At 39.5% G+C, this 24,599-nt stretch overlaps 1 protein-coding gene across 1 annotated transcript; it reads right to left on the bottom strand.

Annotated features, from left to right (window-relative positions):
- Positions 1–932: 932 nt before the first annotated feature.
- LOC149845647 (vacuolar protein sorting-associated protein 24 homolog 1-like) lies at positions 933–24,377 on the bottom strand. The gene is made up of 6 exons (XM_089995888.1): positions 24,027–24,377; positions 23,844–23,920; positions 23,657–23,759; positions 2,414–2,535; positions 1,304–1,498; positions 933–1,219 (listed from the first exon to the last, which is right to left on the bottom strand). The coding sequence occupies exons 1-6, from the start codon at positions 24,136–24,138 to the stop codon at positions 1,139–1,141; spliced, it is 690 nt and encodes a 229-aa protein (XP_089852014.1). The 5' UTR covers positions 24,139–24,377; the 3' UTR covers positions 933–1,138.
- Positions 24,378–24,599: the final 222 nt, after the last annotated feature.

Below are 24,599 nucleotides of genomic sequence, written 5' to 3'. Positions count from 1 at the left end.
CCGCAAAATAAAACACGCCCCCTTAGGGGGTGTTTGTATGCCACAGAAATGGACAGTAGACACAAACATAGGAGCTATTTTCCTTAAGCCCGAGGTCCAATCCCCTTCCAGCAGAATCATTTCCTGATCAGATCCAACTCATTTTCTGCAAAAAATGTGATAGACACATGGTGCTAACCAGTGAAACAGTTTCTTACCTGAGAAAGTAGGACATATTTCTCGTATGAGAAAGTTCTTCACAGCTTTGTAAGCAAGTAATTCATTTTCTCAGAAAAAAATGACCAAGAAAGGCATGCCATTTCACAGGTGAAAACATTTAACTGTGAGTTTTCTCCATCCTTCACCCTAAGTAAACTAGTCTCATCAACTTTCTCAGGGGTAGCAGTCTACTTTCTCACTTGCAATTGCGCTCTTAGGGCACGTTTGCCTGCATCTCATGTGATTCTATCTCGTGGTTCAAATAATATGATTCCAAATCACAGGGCAGACAACGTAATACTGAATCACACGAGAATTGAGTAAAATGGCTCCAAACATGATTTCAAATCTCACTGCCCCATTTGCTCATGCTTGCTTGCAAGTGAGAAATGGGGCAAATGGGAATCATTCTCTCACCATTGTGAGAGAATGATTCTCATTTGGGGCCAAGCAAACATGTCCTTGGAGTGCATTTGAATCTCTCAAACAATTGGGCTATATCACCAAGAAGGATTTCAAGTTGGAGTCTCACTTCCCACTTTCCAGAGATGTGAGATCCCTTCTCGGTGCAAAGTACAGGAATATCCATCTAGTTTGACAATCATATTATTGGTGACCAAAGAGCATTTGTATTGGCAGAGTTGCTACAGGCTTCAAGCATGTCACAACTTTGCAAATATGCCATGATTCGCATGCAGGCTTGAAAGAAACAAGAAGAATGGCTAACAATCTTGTTAATGTAAATAACAATAATTATAGGGGAAGAGAAAAGGGGCTAGTGCCAATATACACGTGTTAGACAACAAATGGAGATAAGACAAACCTCGGTGTTTAAAACACATGCTATGCCATGTTCGTTTTATTATGTTAGCATATTATCACAGTAAAACATGAAAGTGCAACTTAAGTAGACCTATAGGTAGGTCACGAGAGGCAAGAGCTATGACCTCACATTTGCAAGGCGGGCCCTTAGTGCTTCCATATCCTCTTCATCATCAACGCCCTCGGCTACAGGTTCGACCTGAAGTGAGAGAAAAAGCTATGAGCAGAATTTCAAGAATGTGGAGGAAAAGAAAATCCAGCTAGCAAGTATTTTTAATAATACCTCTTGTTGCACTCTTTGTGCCCGCACAGGTTCCTTTAGTTTCTCTCTTCTCACGGCATCTGGCAACTGTGCAGCAGTCTCACCAGCAATTTGTGTTAGCACTTTATCGACCTCCTCTTCAATTTCCTCTTCTATGTCTTCTGAATCTAGCGCAGAGTCAACGGCATCATTGACCATTTCTTCCATTACCCCAGCCTACAGATCATAGAACATTTTTAGGTCAAATGAGCAATGAACTTCAAAACTAATTAAACTTCAATTCCTTGGTCCCAGTGAATGGTGTTTGCTAAATTGGCCATGAGCAACACAGTTTACTTAGATACTGGACTTGAGTTAATCTAATAACATCTGCCTTAACCAAGACTGCTTAACCCAGTGGAAAGGGAAGAACAAAATATGTACCTCACCCATTTGCTCTATTCAAGATAGATGTCTGCATTGGCATGATCATTCACTATCAAGAAGAAAAGCAAATAGCAAAGTGTGTTTTCTTTTGAATATAAAGCATACTACATTAACATAATAAAGCTTAATTCTTGTAGAAAATAAAAAATTTCATATTGGCCAGATCAGCACACGACATATGAAACAAATAAACCTAATTAGTGACTAATTGCACACAAAAGCCATATGTTTAACTTCTGGATTTTGACCCTTGGGCAATGCAATATCGGGTTACCTTGCTATCAGGAACTATGAACTACTCTTATATAGGCAAATGTTTATCATCACCAGATTGATCAACGGATAAAAGCCTTGAACACTTGACCATGTTTGGTCAATCCTTGAGTACTGCTCCATCAAGTTGTTCATGGTAGGTCCATGACTTGGGGAGAAAGATCACTGTTCTTCCTTTCTCCCATGTAGTATATTTATTTCCTTCCATTATCTTGTGAATCCTAGAGGAAGATATTTATTTCATTATCTATCTTTCGGCAACAAATTCACTTTCATAAAATAGTAAGTAACCAGATAAAATTTGGCTTACAAATGGATGGCCCTCTTGCAAGCTGCACTAGGCAAAGTAATATACAACTCAGAAAAAAAAAGTGGCAATGTCAAATAAATTATGCAACAAAGAGAGTGTAGTAGTACAAGCACAAACTTAACCTTTGTCATTTCTTTGGTGAATTCTTGCATTGTAGCAGCCACCTCTGGTGCTTTCATAAGCCCATTAACAAGCTTCATGACCTCTGCACTCTTTGACAAGTGTCCAACAGTACGAGCAGTTGCTGAACAATTATAAAGATAAAGAAAGCATGAGATGCAGCAATAAATAGATTGATGATGAAAATGATTTATAGTTTAATAAAGGAATTGGTAGATGCGTAACAATTATATTCTTATGAAAGAAAATTATTTTATTAATGAGAATATGACCTCAAAGAAAATACATGATATGTATGGTACTCGAAGCACAAAATCAACTTATCCAAGAAAATATGCCCAATGAATCTTTTATGAATATTAATACAGGACGTTAACATAAACATGACATCATGCAGGTCTTGTTTAGTGTTAATAGTAATACCAACCTTCAATGTATTAATTAGCAACTTTTAGGCAGAACAATCTGGTGCTAATGCATCTTAGCTTTCGCCCAGCTCCTGGAATGAGCTGTCAATTTGCAAAGGCTTAATTCAATATTCTACAGCAACATACACAATGGCACCTCTCATTTCATATACAGTGCCAGTGGTATCATCTGACATGTTTCTAACTATCTGATCTCTATCATTATCCTAATCAGGTAATCCTTTCCATTGTAGTTGTCATCATTAAGCCTTGTCCATGTACACGGTGTCTGTGATCTTCCCACATTGATTAGCAATTCCTATTGTGTGAAATGTTTCCTACATACGTTGGCAAACTTGCAACTGCATGTGAATGGATGGAGAACACTGAAATAACCATGTAGTTGGCATGCTGGCCTTCAGGTAGATTGAATCCACCAATTGGGGAAATCACTCAGGCAAATTGATTGAACTTGAATGGTAGGAGAAGGATCAAAAGGCCACTCCACAAAAAATCAGCATGAATGGGGAAGGGAAAAATCAGAAGCTGTATCAAAAGATAGCACAAGACAGTAAGCAGGATCCATAAACCAACTAGAAACCCATTAACTAGACCTCTCCATGCCAAATCTGGAATTAGATAAATCAAAACAGATACTATCAGATATCCATATGAGAGTATCGATGGATGTCCGGGGTTATGAGAAAGGATAGATTAAAAATAAATATATCATAATGTGCCTAGGAGTAATACCAATAAAAGATAAAATAAGTGTGTCGTTTAAGATGGCATGCGCATGTTGCAGACACATATTATGGCACCTATGAGAAAGGTTAAGATACAAGTAGAATGAACTAAGAAAAAGAAGACCACTGATGACTTGGAAGGAGGCAGTCTGAGTGATATGAAGGACTGTAAAAGTGACCGAACTTGTAGCTCTAGATAGAAAGAAATGAAAAAAATACTCTCAGGTACGTATGTTCCTCTCTTAGGGATCGGAGAGGCTATTTCCATGAGATGAGTTTAGATGATGATCAAAATCAAGAATCCCATCCAACTGGCCTAGGGTAGATTAGAAGATCCACTGTTGGTAACCAATGTAACAGGGACACTTTTAAAAGGGCAACACACCGACACTTGGACACAGCTTCTGCAATGTCAGGTGCGGTCAACCGCACCAAGGTCTATTTCTGTCCGAAACTGGACTTGGTTGACCCTAACCAAGTCTAGTTTTATCTATAATATATACATAAATACGTACATGATCTCTCTCTCTCTCTCTCTCTCTCTCTCTCTCTCTCTATATATATATATATATATATATATATATATATCCGCACACCTGCACCCAAGTTTTTTTAAATTGCCATGTCACACCCTTGCACCTGCACCTGCACCTGCATCCACACCCACACTTATGTGACATAGTTGGTAACCATGGTTGTAGAAAACCAAATGTGGATGGGTATGAGAGTATTTAGCGTTGGATCAACATGCCAGTCATACCAGACAACACATGTTACTGCATGAATGCACATTGCTCAATCATTTATTTTTCATTTATAACTTCAAAAAATAATTCCCCAGACAACACAGTATGGTCATCAAAGACTACAACAAAACCTATAAGAAATATCAGCAATGTGGAGAGGTACAAAGAATAAAAAAAAATATTTTCAATATTCCACCAGTTATCACAAAAGTATCAACTAGCGGGCCACAAGAATTAAATGCCGTTCAAGTACGAGCATAATAATAAAAAAATAAACAATTTCATTAAGGATGAAATTCAAATAATACAAAAGAAATGAAAAATTACAAAGGAGCCTCACTACAAACACTCAAAACCTAAGAAACTACCCATCACTCTCTCCCTTACAATGTCACACACTCACCCATATTTGTAGGCCCAACAAAGAGAGAAGAGAGGGATTAAAGGGAAGAAGGAGACCCTTCTAGCCGTTGGACTAGCCTCCAACGGCTAGAACTCAGTCAACCTAGGTTGACTAAGCTCTTCATATATATTACATATAAATATATGTATAAATATATATACATATACACATAGGTATATGTATACATACCAAGGATATATTTATCTTAACACTACTGTGAGTTGAAATTTAACCACATTTTACTTTTCTCTTCAGGCCAAAGAGGAAAATAAATGATTATTTAAAAGGAGTGAAAAAATAGCATACTTCCTTAAAAGGAGTATCAATAAACTAGAATTGCATTAATGGAGGTATGTGTTACGGAGCCTTTTCTGCTTCAGGTCCGTCCCAGCAGATCCACCCCAGCTGGATCCGTTTCAGCCTTGGATCCACCCCAGTGGGAGCCACTCAGCCCATGTGGGAATCTAATGGATTTATTAGATTAGGAAGCTACTGAATTTATTAGAAGTTCAACCAGCCTGGAGTCCTACCCAGGTTGGGACTCTGGTGGGACGCCCTCCTTGGAATCCCATCCAGGGTGGGATTGTGTGCATTTTTTTCCTTTTTACTCCTATGTAAACTCTATACATATGTGTCTCTGGTTTAGTTATTTTTAATGAATTTTTCTGAGAGATTTTCTCACAAAGGTTCTTGTTCTTCGTTCTTGGTTTATCTCTAAGGGAAGGTTTGTTCTCCCTCACCTGTCTGTCCTTCACCATTGTTGTTGGCCTGTCGGGATTGAAGTTCTCCCTTCCGAACGTCGCCCTGCCCTCCACCCACGTTACCTACCTCATAAACTGAGCCAGCAAGAAGAGATGTTGCTCTTTCTCCTTGCCGGCCTATTTCCCCTTGACCGAATCCCCCCTGGGACTTGCCCAAGGCCACACGGCTTCCCTAGCTGTCACTCGCTGCCCCGCCTGGACATGCCCCCTTCCTCTTCCACATCGTGACTGTGTCACTTCCGGAGATACAACCCTCCCTCTCTCCTGTTGTGACATCAGCACCCCCAACACCCAGCCGATATGCCCCTCTAACCCTGTGCCAGCCTCTGGTGCACGTTGTGACTCCTCACCCAACCCGCTCCGTGTGTTGAACCTGCAGGACCGACTCCTCTAGGAATCAGGTCCTGACAATTGGTATCAGAGCATTGCTTTTCCTGGCAAGTCACGTCGACCAGCAGTCTTCCCAGTCGACGTAGCAAGGGCCCACACCCTTCCTGATTCTGTTAAGGTATATTTCAACGCACATTCTGATTTTCTTAGTTATATTTTATCTGGCCGTGTTGAATTTTTTTATTGTACGAAGAGTTAGATCAAACTCAACGTTGATCTAACCTGAATCCAGAGGATTTGTTTCATTGCCTTGTATTGTTTCCCCAGGTTTTCAAAGAGCCGAACGACAGTCCTGGCAGCTTTATAGTTGTGTGGCTGATTTTTCCTATCCCCAACCGAGCCAGATACGTTTTTGGTGCAACCTAGACACTTTTGGGAGGGTCTGACCAACCCAGGTGTTTGACGTTGTCCCAAGGCGTGTTTGTCTTGCGTACGGGATCTCCACACCTACTCGCTAGTTGCGCATGTGACGCTTCCAGTACCGTTACAGAACTTTTTTCCGTTTACCAAGCCTAGCCAGTAAGGGCCCAAGCCCTTCTTGTTTCCGTAACCCTGGAAACCTGCGATATGACTTGGGCCCAAGAGATGGTCTACGTATTGTACGGATTTCAAGGCAAAGTCCGCTTTATTCGATAAGAGAATCGTCGGGGTCCAACTTAACATGGGGACCATGGGTATGTGTGTGGAAGCGCTCAACGACAAGTTGGATGAGTGTTTCCAACGTGTTCTTACGATGCTGGATTCTATGGAGCGTTGATTGGACTAGATGACCGGTCTTCAAGACCGTAATGGGGAAACGAGTGGGGGTGGCCAATCATTGGGGTCTAGCATTGGACCCTACCAAGCCCGTCGACCCTGACATCAGTTCCCCAAATTCGCTGGTTCTAATCCGACGAGTTGGGTGTTCTGGGTTGAGCAATACTTTCGTATTGCTCGAACGCCGAATGAAGACCGGGTGGCTTTTGCTTCTATCTACCTGGAAGAGGATGTCATCTAATAGTTTCACTGGTTAGAGACCCACTTAGGCATGTTCTCTTGGTAGGCTTTCTCGAGGGCTCTCATGAACCGGTTCGGTTCATCTGCCTACACCAATCATCATGTGGCATTGTCCAAGATTCGTCAACAGTGCAACGTTATCGATTATCAGGCAGAGTTCAAAAGATTGTGCAACCTCGTCATGGGATGGTCCCGGGAGTCTTTGATTGGGACTTTCCTTACGGGTCTAAAACCAAACCTGCAATTCGAAGTCCAGGCCACGAGACCGATTTTCCTAATACAGAGTTTTGAATTGGCATGCGTGATTGAGGAGAAACTCTCCAAGAAGAGATTAATGACATCGAATTGTCGGATTCGGCAGAGGACACTCTGGAGGAGGTTCCAAAGATCTCGTACCACGCACTAGCCGATATGGAGGTACCTCAGACGATGAGGGTACCTGGTAGAATTGGTGTGTTGATGATTTCACTCGTTCGATGCACAACTTTGTGTGCTCAGATAGCTAAACGAGCCAAGTGCATGGCTACCTCTCAGCAGCCCTTCGAGGTAGTAGTCAGAAATGGTAGCAAACTCAGATGCATCACCCTTTGTCCTGGAGTCCGTCTAAAAATCCAGGGCACTATCCTAACCACAAACATGTACATAATGTCGATCAAGGGTGCGGACGTGGTACTCGAGATGCAGTGGCTCCAGCTCTTGGGTTTTGTCCAGTGGAACTTTAAGGACAAGATTATGGAATTTGATTACGGAGGTGATCAAGTGTCTATCCAAGCCCTTCCACGGACACCAGATTCTCTGGCTGAGTCTAAACAACTCACCAAGGTGGTCCGGCAAAGTGTGTCACAGATGTCTATGATGATGGCAGTGAGTGGGGTGCCCACAACCCTAGTTGAAATACATAACGAATTAGAGACCTTGCTCCAGGAGTCTAGCAGTGTTCGATGAGCCCAAGGGCCAAACGACCTCTCGATCACATGACCATGTGATCCTGATAGAGCCAAGGGCCAAGCTGGCTAATGTTCGGTCCTAAAAATATGCACATGCGCAGAAGTAGGAGATTTGGCATCTAGTGAAGGAGATAATCTTGGCACATGGGTAAACTATGTGCCTAGTGTTTGACCCTGGAGGTGACAATGATCGGTTGCTGCAACAGTTTCCCGAGAGCTCTCGTCTTGAAGACAAAGCACGTTTGAGAAGGGTAGATAGTTACACACCCTTTTCTACTCCAGGTCCGTCCCAACAGATCCGCCCTACCTCGATCTGTTTCAGCCTTGGATCTACTCCAGTAGGAGCCGCCCAACCCATGTGGGATTCTAGTGGATTTATTAGATTAGGAAGATACTAAATTTATTAGAAGTTCAACCAGCCTGGAGTCCTACCCAGGCTGGGACTCTAGTGGGACGCCCCCCTTGGAATCCCATCCAGGGTGGGATTGTGTGCATTCTTTTCCTTTTCAACTCCTATGTAAACTCTATAAATATGTGTCTTTGGTTTAGTTATTTTTGATGAATTTTTTTGAGAGATTTTCTCACAAAGGTTCTTATTCTTCGTTCTTGGTTTGTCTCTGAGGGAAGGTATGTTCTCCCTCCCTTGTCTGTCCTCCACCATTGTCGTCGACCTGTCGGGATTGAAGTTCTCTGTTTCAGATGTCACCCTGCCCTCCACCCACGCTACTCGCCTTGTATACCAAGCCAGCAAGGAAAGGCACTGCTCTCTCTCCCTATCAGCCTATTTCCCCTTGACTGAATCCCCCTAGGACTCGCCCAAGGTCACACGGGTTCCTTGGCCGTGTCACCCGTCTGGACACACCCCTTTACTCTTTCATACCGTGATTGTGTCCCCTGACGGGGACACGGCCCTCCCCGTTGTTGTGACACTGTTGCAACACCCCCAACACTCAGCCTTTGTGCTCCTCCAACCCTGCGCCAACCTCTGTTGCACGTCGTGCCCCCACGCTCAGCCTGCTTTGTGCACCGAACCTGCAGGACCGACTCTTTTAGGAATAAAGTCATGAAGCAAGAGAGTTCAAAAACTACTGAGCGGCAAATCAAAAGAATTAAATGGTATGACATGCAGACACTATAAACCACAGTTGTCAGTCAAGGAAGCGGAAGTGAGAAACAATTCGGGAAGTGGAAGCAGGAAGCGAGTCACTTCCAAAATTTTAGAAAGCGGGAAGTGCGGGACGACTTAGAGGTGAACCAGGAACCATCTCGAAAGTGAGAAGAGAAGCGAACAGGAAGTGACCTAGGAAGCGAACTGAAAACGAGGGAGAAGCAAAAAAAGGAAAAAAAGAAGGAAAAGCAAGAAGGAAAAACAGAAAAAAGAAGGGGAAGTGAGCTTCCCATTAATGGGTAAGTGCTATGTCACATGGGTGCGGGTGCAGGGGTGCGGCACTTTCAAAAAACTTGGGTGCGGTAAAAATATAAAAAATTATATATATATATATATATATATATATATATAATTTTTAAGTTTTAACAGTTAACAAATAACAACAATAACACTAATGAAATAAAAAACAATTATCATAATATCATCAAATCAATTCATCATCATGCATACAATAAATCAAATTAACAATCTACAATTTTATTCTACATCATAAAAACTAACACCATAATTAAATCAACCTAAATATATTATACAAACAATCAAATAAGTAAAGCAGAAAAGAAGTAAATTATATAGTATACTAGTAAAAGAAGCAAAAATTGCATAATTACGTACCAAAAGTATATCCTATACAATGTATATGACGATGAGGTAATGAATCCTAATAATTTTTTGCTTCGTCATTAAATGCATCATAAAAAGGAAGACTGGGCTCAGATAAATCCATGTTTGTAATGTTGAAATCATGCTCTCCCTCTAAGTCACACTCTTTTGGGTTTACATCCCAAAATTTGGATGATCCTTGTCAGCATTATTAAAAATTTTAAACAATTTGAAAATATTACATACAAGTATATTTAAATGAAAAAACTAAGAAATAGTCAAATAACTAAGAGAGCAAATTAGTACATGTATTCATCATTGGCTCGCGAAAGTAGTCGAAGATTTGAATGAACATATACTAAATCTTCTTCACGCTTGCTGGTGAGTTTGTTTCTCTTTATGTTATTAGAATATGGAATGGATATGGATCCAGTAGAGGATCCATATCCGATACAGCACATGCATGTTTTATATTTTAATGTAATATGTATTACTAATACAAGGCAGTTTCGTCCATGTAAAATATTGTAACCCTATTAAGCTTAATGATGTATTAGTGCAGTCATTAAGAAAAAGAGAGTGGTTGCTGATTCCCCAAGAAGAGTTTGTTCTCTCTCCACACTCCTTTATCGATTTCTTCACAAAATACGCCAGCCCAAAGGCAGTTTTTTCATGGTATCAGAGCAGCAGCATCTCTGGGCGTAAAAAGGATCTTCATCAGGGACGTGACAAGTCGAGTCCTTCTCCTCTTCATCAGGTCACTTTCATTAATTTTGTCTTTTTGTTTTTCTCCTTGAAAAGCCGAGTTCTTCTTCTCTTCTCTTCTCTTTTCTTCTCTTCTTGTTTCACGCGAAAAGTCGATCTATCATTTTTTTTCCTGTTTCATGCAAAAGTCGAGTTTTTCTTATTTCGAGTGACTTCTCCTAGTCACGTGAATCTGGTCTGGCAACTACTTGTCACGCCTTCTCCTTCATTCATTTTTCCTGCACGAGCTTCGCTATTCGTCTCACAGATCTGAATATATTCAGATTCAGATCTGTTGTGTTGTGCGTCGCCTTTTCCTTCTTTCTTCCTATTTCACGCAATCTCTCCTGGTCACGCTTTCTCCTTTCTCATTCATTCACAGATTTGAATATATTCAGATCTGTTGTGCATCCTACAAAGATCTGAAATAATATCTAAGATCAATTGAGTCTTCCTTTCATTTTTGTCGAGTTCTTATTTTTTTTTTAAATCTTGTCGTGACATTGTCTGTTTCTTTTTTAAAAAAAAAACTTTGTGACGATTTCTGTCATAAATCATTTCTTTGTACCAATTTCTATCATAAATCATAAAGCTGCGTTATTTTATGATAGCAATCCAATTTCAGCCACTATTCTCTTTGTCATAAAGCTGATTTTCTGTCATAAGTCTACAAATGGATACTTCAGCCAATTCTAGTATTTCTTCCAATTTCCTAGGGCAACTTGTTTCGGAAAAGCTAAATACAAACAACTATTTGACTTGGAAAAGGCAGATTACCCCTTTTATTCGAAGTCAAGATCTTTCAGGTCACTTGGATGGCTCCACTCCAATGCCTCCAGAATTTATCACAACCGAAGCAAAAGAAGACACAAGATTACCAAACATCATTCGCAACCCTACATTTGTTGTTTGGATGAAGCGCGATCAGGCCCTCGTCGCGTAGATCACTTCCACATTGTCGCAAGAAGTATTGGTTTCTATTCCTGATGATTACACATCTAAAGTATTGTGGGAGACTCTAGCTCAGACCTACTCTCAGATATCAGAGGCTAAGGTGTTATTTCTCAAGCGTGAATTTCAGCTTTTAAAAAAGGGGGCAATGACCATTATTGAATTTTTAAACAAAGTCAAAAGCATCACAGATCAATTAGCCATTGTTGGATATCCAGTGTCAAATAAAAAAAAGGTGCAGCAGACACTAAATGCCCTGGGATGAGAGTATCATGTTCTTGTCACTTCTTTAATATGCTTGCCCATGTTGCCCAGTTTTGAGGAATTACGTGCTAAACTCTTCCAGTACGAGATGTCTTTGAAAAGCATGTCTGATGCTTCAGCAGGGCAAGCATCTACGCATGAGGTTCTTGTCACAGGGATGTTTGCTGATCGTGCACGAGGAGGGCGTGTCAGAGGCAGGGGAGCCTAAATCCAGAGTGGACGTGGGTTGCTACCTACACCAAATTCCACTGACAGCTTTTCAAAGAATGTTTCCACATGCTACCAGTATAATAAACGAGGTCACATCAAAACCAACTGTTGGTTCAACCCACAAAATTGTAATAGAACACAAAACAATAGAAATGTTGCTACATCAGGAACTACATGTACATTTCGAGTCAGTGATGATGCTAAGGATCTTCTCTTATCTGCTATGGCCAACTTGAATCTGAAACAAAATTATGATGGAATATGGTATGCAGACTCTGGGGCAGCAGCTCATGTCACTTGCAATGAAGGTAAGTTCTCTACTTTGACTCCCTATTTTGGTAAATCTAATATTCTAACTGGAGATGTGACTCACCACCCTATTTCAAACGTAGGCAACGTGCTCATCCCTTTGTCTGAGTCTTCATTCATTCCTTTATCTAATGTTGTTCATGCACCAAACATTAAGAAAAATATTGTCTCTATTTCTAAGCTTGTTGACTCTACCAATTCATCTATGGAATTTACTCCTACTTCTGTCTTTGTCAAAGATCTTCAAATGAAAGAGATGTTCGCTAAAGGAGAATGACGTGAAAACATGTATATCTTCAATGAAGATCCAGCCGCCAGTGTCCTGAAGCCCAAGTCCAATCATGTCTCTAAAAGCATTCTAAGTATATCAAAATGTAATAAGCCAGATCTTTGGCATTTCGTCTTAGTCATTGTAGTCAAGTCTTTATTGAAAAATTAGTGTCAAATGGTTTCCTTTCAGAGTCTGTTTCACCTTCGTTGAAAGACAAAGTTTGTCCCAGTTGTCAGGTCTACAAAAGTCATGTACTTCCTTTTCATCAAATAAATAAAAAAGCTTCCATGCCTTTTGAGATAATATGTTTCGATGTTTGGGGCCCAGTCCCCAATCCTTCCTCTTTTGGAAGTAAATATTATGTATCCTTCATTGACAGTTTCTCTCGTTTTACCTGGATATTCTTTATGAAGCACAAAAAAGAGGTTTTCCTTATTTTTTGTCACTTTCATGCCTATGTTAAAACTCAATTCTCCCAAAATATTCAAACTCTCCAATGTGATGGAGGTGGTGAGTATTCCTCCAAAGAATTTTTAAATTTTCTCCAAGATAATGGGATACATCGTAGAGTTTCTTGCCCGTACACTCCACAGCAAAATGGAATTGCTGAACGCAAACACAGACACATTGTGGAAAGTGCAATGAGTATGATGCATGGTTGTAAATTACCTATTGGTCTTTAGACAGAAACTTTTTATACTGCCACTCATGTGATAAATCGTCTCCCTATGCCTATCCTTGAAAATCAATCTTCCTATTATGTTCTCTTTGATGTACATCCCGATTATGATGAGTTACGAGTTTTTGGATGCACATGTTATGTACATATCGATAAATCCATGAGAACTAAATTTCAGGACAAAGCCTCTATATGCCAATTTGTAGGTTATGCAGATGAACAGGGTTACATGTGCTATGATCCTGCAAGTAAGAAGATCAGAATCTCCAGAAATGTTGTTTTTGATGAAAATAGTTTTTTGGGGAATAAAGCAGATCACAATCGTGATCATATTGATGCAGTTGCTAATTGGTATGATCAATGGCTCAGTGTTGAACTCATTCCACACGCTGCAGAACATACTACTTTGGTTTCTGAAAGCATACATGATGAGACGACTTCAGATAAGGTATCAGAAACAAAATGTCTGAGATACAAAGGAAATGTCTATACCAGGAGATCCAGAGAGCAAACAAATGTACCTGCTAGAGAACACGTGGCATTGTCCAACGACAAAGAGGCACCAAGAAGATCAGGCAGGATAAGACATCCTATTAAAAAATGGGTGAGTTATGATAACTTTTCTATGGATTTTCAAATCTTTCTATCCAAGATTGAAAAACACGAGGAACCACTTGGGTTTTGTCAAGCTATTCAATCTAACAAATGAATTGAAGCGATGAATGAGGAGATCGAGGCACTTCATGAGTGACAAACATGGGAGATAGTTGGTCGTCCTCCAGATAAAAATGTTGTTGGCTCAAAATGGGTATATAAGATTAAATATAAACCGGATGGTAGCATTGAACGATACAAGTCACGTCTTGTTGCCAAAGGTTTTACTCAAGAATATGGTCAAGATTATGATGAAACATTCAGCCCAGTGGTGAAAATGAAAACTATTCGTATTATTCTTGGCCTTGCAATTGAGCATGGGTAGACCCTTAGTGAGCTTGATGTTAAAAATGCATTCCTTCAAGGGGATTTAAAAGAAGAGGTCTACATGGAGCAACCTCAAGGTTATGAGGGGGAGACCCAAAAGAATATGTATGCAAATTAAGAAGAGCATTGTATGGTTTAAAGCAAGCCTTCAGGTCATGGTTTGAAAGCTTCTCCTTAAAGATTCAGAACCACGGTTTCTTTCGCTCCCAACTAAATCATTCTCTATTCATATAGAGAGATGGAACCACTATGGTTTTCTTACTTATATATATTGATGATATCGTGATCACTGGTAATGCTCCAGACCATATTCAACGAATTAAAGTTTTACTAAGTATGCGGTTCAAGATGAAAGATCTTGGGGAACTAAGATATTTTCTTGGTGTAGAGGTGGACAGACAGGATGGAAAAATGTTATTGACTCAACACAAATACACTCTTGACCTTCTGGCCAAAGCAAGAATGACAGATTGCAAACCTCTGCCCACACCCAGTGTTGTCAATAAAAAACTCAGTCTTTGTGATGGTGAGTTATATCCTTATGCAGACAAGTATCGCAGTTTAGTGGGCATGCTACAATACCTCACTTTTACTAGAGCAGACATTGCTTATTCTATAAATCAAGTATATCAGTTCATGCATGAACCGAAAACTGGTCATATGGATGTCGTCAAACGCATTCTTCGTTACTTAAAAGGCATGGTGGGTGATGGACTCACATATGTACAATCTTCATGAGAAATACCAAAACATGACATATTGGCCTATACAGATGCAGACTGGGCAGGAGACCCAGATGAGAGGAGGTATGTTTCAGGATACTGTGTTTTTATTGGAGGAAATCTTGTTTAATGGAGTAGCAGAAAACAAAAGGTTGTGGTGAGATCTAGCATAGAGCCAGAGTATAGATCTATGGCAGCCACCACAGCAGAAGTGACCTGAATTAGGCATTTACTTACAGAGATGGGAGAGAATATCTCAAGTTCGACTCTTATGTGTGATAATAGAAGTGTTATACAAATTGCGTTCAATCATGTTCATCAGAGTCAGACTAAGCATATTGAGATTGACCAACATTTCATCAGACAAAAGATAGCAGACAAATAAATTGAACCGATTTACGTGTCTTTAGAAGACCAAGTCGCTAATATGTTCACAAAAGGTCTCACAAGTAACCGTTTCTGGTATCTGAAGAACAAGTTACATATGGTTCACTCCCATGCGCAACTTGAGGGAGGGTATTAGAATATGGAACGGATATGGATCCAGTAGAGGATCCATATCCGATACAGCACATGCATGTTTTATTTTTTAATGTAATATGTATTACTAATACAGGGCAGTTTCGTCCATGTAAAATATTGTAACCCTATTAAGCTTAATGATGTATTAGTGCAGTCATTAAGAAAAAAAGAGAGTGGTTGCCGATTCCGCAAGAAGAGTCTGTTCTCTCTCCTCACTCCTTTATCAATTTCTTCACAAAATATGTCAGCCCAAAGGCAGTTGGGATAGCAATCTTAATGCAAGACATTGGAGAAGAGGTGTTTATGATCCAAATGTTGACCACCATGTGATAGGATCTATATTATCCTCCTCTCTCGCGAGTAATGTCTGTCCATATAATCTCGAAGATGCAAAATTTTCAAACTCTTGTGTGACTTGATTTAGAATATATGCTTCTGGAAAAAGTCTTGTCATACACATGTTTCTATGTCTTGATAGCTCTATGTCTAAATTTGGAGGGACACCATCAATACCACCTTCCTGTCACTTTTTTTTATAATATTTTGGATGAAGAAAATGTGTCATGCAATGCAAAAGAATATTGCTCTTATCCCATCTTCTAACTAAAATTGAATGAATATGGTTAAAAAATTTTGAATCATCCAAAGCAGGATTTTTTCTTTCATGCTTGAAAACTATAACTTGTATTTTTTCAATCATATTATCCCACATTTCATAAACTTTGTGAATCATGAGCTCATCCTCATCAACTTCTCTCAACATTTCTCAAATAAGTTGCGTAAATTGAAGAAGGTATACGACTTTGTCCTAAAACTCATCATCAACAATGAATTTCTTAATTTCTTAAGCCTTGACATGATCATCAGCACGATAGAATGTCCAATTTTCATCAGTTACCATGTTAACCAAAGCATTCTTCACTTCCTTAATCCTCTTTACCATCACAATGATGAACGCAAAACGTGTTTCAACGACCTTCAACAATTCAAGTCAGAATGCCTATTAAATATAGCATTACCATGATGGTGGTTAACAACAAAATTCTTAATGCTTTTAACATTTCTTTCTAATTCTTCAATCTATGAACATAAAGCATATGCTGGTAAATTTTCTTCTTCTTTGGGGTTGCAGATGCTCTTGAGGGCTAGATTCAAGTTGTGTGTTACACAAGGAGTCCAAAAAATATGAGGATACTCACTCTCCAAACTCAATGTTGCACTTTTACAAACTGGAGCGTTGTCTGTGATGATTTGTACTACTTTCTGATCACCCACTTCTTTTATGACTTCTATAAACAGCCCCTTCAAATACTCTGCATTTTCACTAAGCGAAGAAGCAATGAAATTGATTAGTGGACGCCTTTGAATATCTGTCCACCCATCAGAAACAATAGAAACTCCATTTTGCTCTCATGAATATTTTTTAATCTTTAGTAATCTCTCCACATTTGCCCTCTCTTATGCAAGAAGTGTAGTTCGTAGTTTTTCTGAGCTTTGAGGTACATAGTCACTCAAATTATAATTTGTCAAAGAAGTGACTAAATCCTTCCAATAAGGATTTCTAGCTGCATTAAATGGGAGTGAACTAGAATAAAAATACTTTCCTACTTTTATGTCTCTTCCCTTCCATATATATTGAATGATGCTTATGTCGTTCCTATTCCTCTACCTCCTATATTCACTTTTCTTTTCTTTTTGAGCATCTTCTTGGTGGCTTAAAAATAGTACACTAATTGCACAAGAATCACTCATTATCTTCTTCTTCTCATATTTTTCTTGTATTTTCTTGTATTGTCTTCGCATTGCCTCATCAACTCTTTTGCATCCTGAAATGTTGTGTTCTGATATCTTCAACAAATGAGTCTTAACTCTTGTGTAAGACCCAATAAAATCTCTTTCACAGAGCTTGCATCGAAATCTCTTGTTTTCACCACCTCCTCTAGTTTTTGCAAGCTTATCTACATGTGACCATAGTGGCCCATCACATGTTGCAGCTAAAGAACTTGAATCAACACTCCCACTACAACTACCAGCAAAACTCACATGTGGGGAAACAAAAAAATGTTATATTAAAATAAATTATGCACACTATTAAGATTAAAAATATTGAGTGCAAGGTCAATAACATATACAATAAGTTCTAAAAAATATAGTAGTAGTACGTATAAATAAATACCAAAACCGAAAGGGTTCTTAAATAAAAACTGCATGTACATGGCATTAAAAACTGCATGTATAAGTGTTAACAAAATGGTATGTACATAGGCACTAAAAACTGCATGTACATGGCATCATCCAAAACACATATACAACTTCTACACATACAGGTTTGCATAACCGCAGATATACATAGCTAACCGAGAAAAGAAAAAGAAAAAACAAACAAACAAATAGCCTACTGATATGCATGAAAATCCCAACACACAGTATATCAAGATTTGCAGGAGCAATGCATACATGCACAATAAAGAGAAACAATTGAATTGAACCAGTGCACAATAAAATAACAAACATCACATAGGTAAACAGGGAATATAGAAATTTTTAATGAATCCTAAAACCCATTCCAATCCCTATCAAACAGAGTTTTTTTTTTTAATTTGAACCCTAACGTGAGCATCTGTCAAATAAAGTTTTTTTTCCCTAAAATCCAACGTGAACCTCTGTAAAAAAAATCTGATTCTCGTTGCTTTAAAACCCAACGTGAACATCTATAAATAAAACCAAATTTTTCCCTAAAATCCAACGTGAACCTCTGTAAAAAAAAATTGATTCTCGTTGCTTTAGAACCCAACGTGAACATCTATAAATAAAACCAAGTTTTTTCCTAAAATCCAACATGAACCTTTGTAAAAAAAAAAATCTGATTCTCGTTGCTTTAGAACCCAACGTGAACCTCTGTAAAAAAAAAACTGATTCTCGTTGCTTTAAAACCCACCGTGAACATCTATAAATAACACCAGATTTTCCCCTAAAATCCAACGTGAACCTCTGTAAAAAAAATCTGATTCTCGTTGCTTTAAAACCCAACGTGATATAAATAAAACCAGATTTTTCAACACCTAAAATTACAGATTTTTCATCAATCTAAATGAGAGAGATTGAAGGAGAGAATGAGAGAAAGAGAGAATGCATACCGGACGGTGTCGCTCGAGGTTGTCGCCGGCGTCAGGGTAGGGAGACTGGTCATCGACGGCGTCGGGTCATTGCACAGTCGAGGTCGGGATTATGGCAAAAAAAAATTGCTCTAATTCTCCTCTCAGCCCTTTTTTATCGGGCTTCATTTTTTTATGTCCAAACATTGGACAGTTATGACCCTGGGTGCATTGACCGCACCCAGGGTCGGGTTGACCACACCAGGTGCCGCACACGCACCCGCGTCGCGTCGACACGGGTGCGGCACCTGGTTGGCCAAATCCCTGTGACTTGGGGTAAGTGTGCTTCCCCTAAATAGGAAGCGTGCTTCCCAGCGCATTTCAGAAGCGCCACGTTTCACGCTTCCGAAACGCGCTTCGAGGAAGCATGCTTCCCTGGGTCCTATAATGCTTTTGGTAGCCCTGCTATAAACCAATTGAAACCAAAGGACTTCCCAAACCTGAATTAGGGCAAATTCAAAGAAACTAGTTACAACAGCACCAAACAAAAGATGCAACCTCGGTTGGCATCCAGATGCCCAACTCATGAGGCACATTCAAAACACAGATCAAGGGGCACTATTCATCAACTTTGACCTGGAGCAGCATACAAGTCCACACTACATCAGCTAGAGTTCCTGCCTACAGGCTACAGGGCATCCCTCTAAAGTTCATATGGTGGATCAGTACCAGTATATCAAATAGGCCAATTAAAATCATGGAAATGGGAAAATGACTCCCAAAAAGTTATTAGTCCATCTATAAATACACTGGCAGCCTATGTAATAAAGACTCTTCTAAAAGGTCAACACACCCATGTCGCACCCGCGTCCTTGTGGGTGCGACACTTGGACACAACTTTCGTAGTGTCAGGTGCAGTCAACCAGATCGGGGTCCATTTATGTCCAAAACTTGACACGATCTGGACTTAGTTAACCCTAACCAAGTCCAGTTTTATCTATAGTATATACTTAGATACATATTCGCACATACAACAATACTTTGAAAATATCACGGTAATATCGGCATTTTGAAATGAGCCAAAAACATCAGCAAAATATCACGATATTTTCAAAATATTTGCAAAATGTATATATCATGATATTATAGTGATAATATCACGACATATAAGAACAAAAACAACCTGTCTTTTAACCTTTTGATTAAAAATCCAATATCAAAATCTTTCCCAAAAAGACAACCTAATCTTCCAATTTTCATTTGATTTGGTTCAAAAAGCAAATCAAAATGATAGATTTGTGAGATTTTATGAGATCTGGAGTTTTTTTTTTCAAATAGGAAAGGAAGGAATGAAGGAAGAAAGGAAGAGGAGAAGGAAATAGAAAAGAAAGAGGAAAGGGATTTAAGAAAGGAAGGAAGAGGAGAAGGAAAGAGAAAAGAAAAGAGGAAAGAAGAGGAGCTACAGAAGGAAGGAAAGGAAGGAAGAAAGAAAAGAAAGAGAAAAAAGGTAAGAAACGAATGAAAGGAAGGAAGGAAGAAAGAGAAGAAAAAAAAAAAGAGGAGAAAAGAGAAAGAAGAAGGGAAGAAAAAAAAAAGAGGGAATGAAGATAATTTCTATTATTTTTCTATTATTTATATTTTTACTTAATTTTTTATCTTTTTATTTGATTTTTTTAATTTCTCAGATTTTCCAGAGAAAAAACAGTTTTTGAAAATCTCACGACAAATGACCTTGAATAATATATGTGACTATGGTATATATATATATATAGACACACACACACGCGCGCGCACGCCACCCAAGTTTTTTGTAGCTGCCATGTTGCACCCTTCGCACCCACAATTATGTGACATAGCGGGCAGCATAAAAACCTAAGACCTGCATCAGTATCATCTTTATTGAACAGAAAGTTACATCCATCATCTATGTTTTACAGACTAGAGACAAAATTGTGCATCACATCCATACCCAGCATATGCTACAATAGGTGCTCTTTGTATCTCACCATGCACTTGACAGTTCCAACAGTTGAATGTTGATTAGAACATATCATGTAACAAGCATGAAGAAAGACATAAATCCACATCACATATCACAATAATAATAACCATGACTAGAAAATGTGAATCTCATGCTCACAACTGTTGATATGCATTTTCCAGCCTTACCAACACCTCCTTCTATCATGTTTATCAATATTATGTTGTGTACATGATTGTTTCATGATGGTTCACCTCTCTATTTGATTGTGGATGATTTTTCTCAACATCTCTTGCAATATCTCTTGCTAATACAACGCATCAATCCTCAAGATCTACTTTGTTTCATCCTTCAGTGATTCTTGTTTTGTCAGCCAACTAGCTCATAGTGACAGTTACCTTGCCTCTCATTTGGACAACTAGAGAATTTGATAGCGCACTTGTTTGCTCTATGAGCCGCAGCCGCACTCCATACACAACTGGGGAAGGATCATTAGCTGGTTGCAAAATGCACCCCACCGGAGACTCCTTCCCTCATATCTGCTTCCAGATCCACCTCTACGCAGACTCTAGCCGTCATCATGCGTTGGAAGGTCTACCATAATCGGTTTCTTGAACGCGCTAGCAACACAGATTTGGCAGCAGCTAAAATGGCCTGAAAGGTCTTATAGGTTAATTCAAACTGAAGCCGAACTCCTCTGAAGCAGGATCAAAGAGAGGGAACCATCGCAGCAGTAACAGGCATCCATGAGCTATGAAACAGGGTTCTCCCATTAGAAAGAACCCTAGTCAAAAGTCCTCCGATTGGAATTTCCACAGCAACCACCCATGCAACCTAACCACTACGGACAACCTCCCATACAAACCCCACCTCCATTGCTTCCCCCCCAAGATACGTCAGAAAAGCAACGAGCATAGAGTGTAGACTCTTCTTTTGAGCGAGCCCACATTGCACATGTTACGAGTGTCTGACATGACTTCTGCTGTTGGATAGCCTAGCCGATCTAAGTTAACAAGATTTTCCGTATGTGGCCCAACTTCAAGGAATTGCTCGGTATAAGACTCCAATCTTCCGGAAAATGTGACTTTCCAATCAATCCTAAGATTCTCCCACTTTCTGCACAAAAGTCTCAATTGTCGATATGCTTAACACATGCAAGTCAACTGTTCTTTTCGGGGATCAAACCCGTAGGATTCAGAACCAGACCACTTCCAATGCCTTCACAAGCTTAGTATGTGACCTCCAATGCCTAAATATGCCTAATCATCCCTTATAGCCTTAAACTCTCGTTTTCAACCAATGACCAATATGAGCCCGAAGTTTCCTTCATAACTCTTGGAACTTCTTCGCAATGGCTCCATTCCATGTCTCATTTCATAGGGAATCCCAAAGGGGCTCCATTTCATTATAGTCCATCCATATCCCAATTGAAATGGAAAAGCAACATCTATTTCTAAATTATGAAAATAAATGATCTGACAAACAAATAGAAGTAAGATACAACTCTCCGAAGCCAAACAAAAACATGGACATTTGTTGCACAAATTAAGGAGCTAGGCGAAGAAATTATTGAATAGGCCAAAACAAATAGAGGATGTCAACTATCAAAAAATAAATTAGACCAAGGCAAAAATACATCCCCAAGGACCCAAACACCTCTTATCTTTATGTCGATGACAATGATCAATTAGCTAAGAAAGCTTGTGGTCTAATCTTATATGACTAACCTTACTAAGAAAAAGAATGAATCAGGTATGCATCAGACAGACACCATGAAGCAGTGGCTAATGATGTAGGATCAACACTATAAGTAGAAAAATGAGTTGACATGTAGGCTGAAGTCTGAAAGATAGAAGATAATGAGTCAATTGATGCATGTTTTTTTATCCTTGAACAAGAGAAGTAAATAGGAAGCAAGACTAAACTATGACACATGGCATTCATAAAGAATCAGTAGCAATAGATGGCATAAAAGGAGTTCACACAAGAGTATTCCCAAAAGCTGATATGAGTGAATATCTAACACGAGGTGTCTAACATTGTTTCTCTGACATAACTGAAAAGTAACAGGAGCAACAGAAGCAGCATAATTTGAAGTAGTATAATTTCTAACTTATTTGAAAGAATAGATAGTGAACTTGTTGTCTGTCACAATGTTATCAGTATCGGTGTGTATCGGCCGATATGCATAGTATCCGCAGAAATTCGATACACTGCAGGCTTGAATTGGCTATTTTTTAATAAATGTAAAAATAATAATAATTTTTAATATTATTTGAATGGTTTTACCATGTGTCATGTTATGATTGACACATAATAATTTATTATTATTTTTGGGCCGATACAGAACTATTCAGTTGAGTATCAGTAGCTGAATTGGTGGCCCAACTATTCAGGGCCGATACCGATACTGACAACATTGGTCTGTCATGCTTATCAACAAATCACCAAAAGTTTTTTTTTTACTTTGAAGGGAATCAGAGGGGTGAGCCCCTGCCAGGGTGTGGACCCAAGATACCTCATCTGAGGTTAGTATGTCTTTCACTAGTCGAGTTCAACTCTAGCATCATATGTAAACTAGGGAAAAGATTATCTAGAAAACCAAGTTCATCCTGAAAACAACAAAATATGTACTTCCACTGCCTAGTTGAGCCTCAACAGAATCAACTTAAAACTATGTCACACAGATACTCCATTTTGGCTAATGCTTGGATTTCCAATGAAGGTTCAATTCTCACGCATTCTAATGCTTGATCGGGACATGCATCAAAGTTCACGAGGCTTTTAGCCAGGAAAATAAAGTAAAACAAGAAATTTACGCATATCGATTTTCCTAATCAAGAAAAATATTTTTTCTACAATTTTTTTTGTTTCCAATAAATTTAGCATCTTTCAATTTTTTTTTCGTGTCTGATCTTTCCAATCGATTCAAGAGAAGCAAGTAGCAGATTACCATTGCGCTACAGTAGAGGATTTCAGATCAACATGATTCTGCTACTTGATTTCAGATAAATTCATTCAATGAGACATTTAGAAAAACTCTAACATCGGCTTCACGATTATCTGTTTTCATCTTGAAGTGTAAATAACATGTCTTTTTCTAGAGTTCTGGGCCTCCCGGCTATCAACTGCTGGCACTATAGTCTTCCTTCAGATCAGATAAAAGAACAATAATAATTCAGCCAATTGGACCATTATTCGAATAATATACCCTTAAAGTATCATCAAATATTCGAAACAGCGACCTAGCAAACCTATAATCTCAGTCATCAAATTCAATCCAATCAAGAGAAACCATCAGGATTACTAAGAGATCACAAATTCCAGTTGAGATCAAGCGAGATCGTACCGACAATCTCTCCGAGATGCATCGACACTGAATTCAACTGTGCCTTATTCTCATGGAGTCGGCTCACAGCTTGCCTTGATCTAACGATCTCCTTAGCAAGCGCCTGCTCGAAACCCAAACCACCGCATCCAAGGATCACGAAATCCATCCAAAAATGGGAAAATTAAAAAAAAAAATCAAGAATTACCTTCGCGGAGACCATATCGTTCCTCTTCACCGACTCTTTGATCGCCTTCTGGACGTTCTTCTCCTCTCTCTGAGTATCTGCACTATCAAAAACCCAAACGAAGCTCTAATTTCGAGCAAAGAAAAAACGGACGGGGAGATACTGGGACGGTGAGAATAGGGAATTTAGGGTTTTGGAATTTGCCTCGGATTTGGCGTTCCAAGTTCCTGCATTCTTGACGGAGGCGCCTCTGCCAATCCCTGAGTTGCTGCTGAGGGTTTGTCTTTGGCCTCAACATAGCCTTCACGGTCTCCATAGTTCTTCTTCTTCTTCTTCTTATTTAGGGACTAAAGGAAAAGGGAAAGGAGAATGGATTCGGTGGAGATGATGACGAGGAGATTGCTTTTTTAGATCGGCAGAAAAGTTGGGTTCCCACGGATAGGAAAGTCTGGCGAGAATCTCTTTTCCCGTTCTGTGCGAATCCCTGAGGGAGACGACCGCAACCGTAGACTCCCCCGAGTCTAACCTCCCGGCTGCCGCAATCCCTCGTTTGGTAATTTGGGTTGGGTGGCACGGATTTTGAATACCGGTTGTCCTTGCCTCAAACATCGTTTTCCGAGTGGTAAAAAAGTTTCTCAGGAAAGTTGGGCGTTTAATCATTTTGAAAATTTTCCATTCTGACAACATTGCTGCTTGTTTCATACAGGGGTGGCAAAACCTGACACGACCCGCCAACCCGCCTCTTAGGCGGGTTCGGGTTGGGCTTAAACTAACCCG

The sequence above is a fragment of the Nuphar pumila genome, chromosome 2, assembly GCF_984573655.1.
Source record: "Nuphar pumila chromosome 2, dmNupPumi1.hap1.1, whole genome shotgun sequence".
Taxonomy (NCBI): domain Eukaryota; kingdom Viridiplantae; phylum Streptophyta; class Magnoliopsida; order Nymphaeales; family Nymphaeaceae; genus Nuphar; species Nuphar pumila.
Note: the sequence above shows the minus strand (reverse complement) of the source record. Positions and strands in the feature narration are given on the sequence as shown.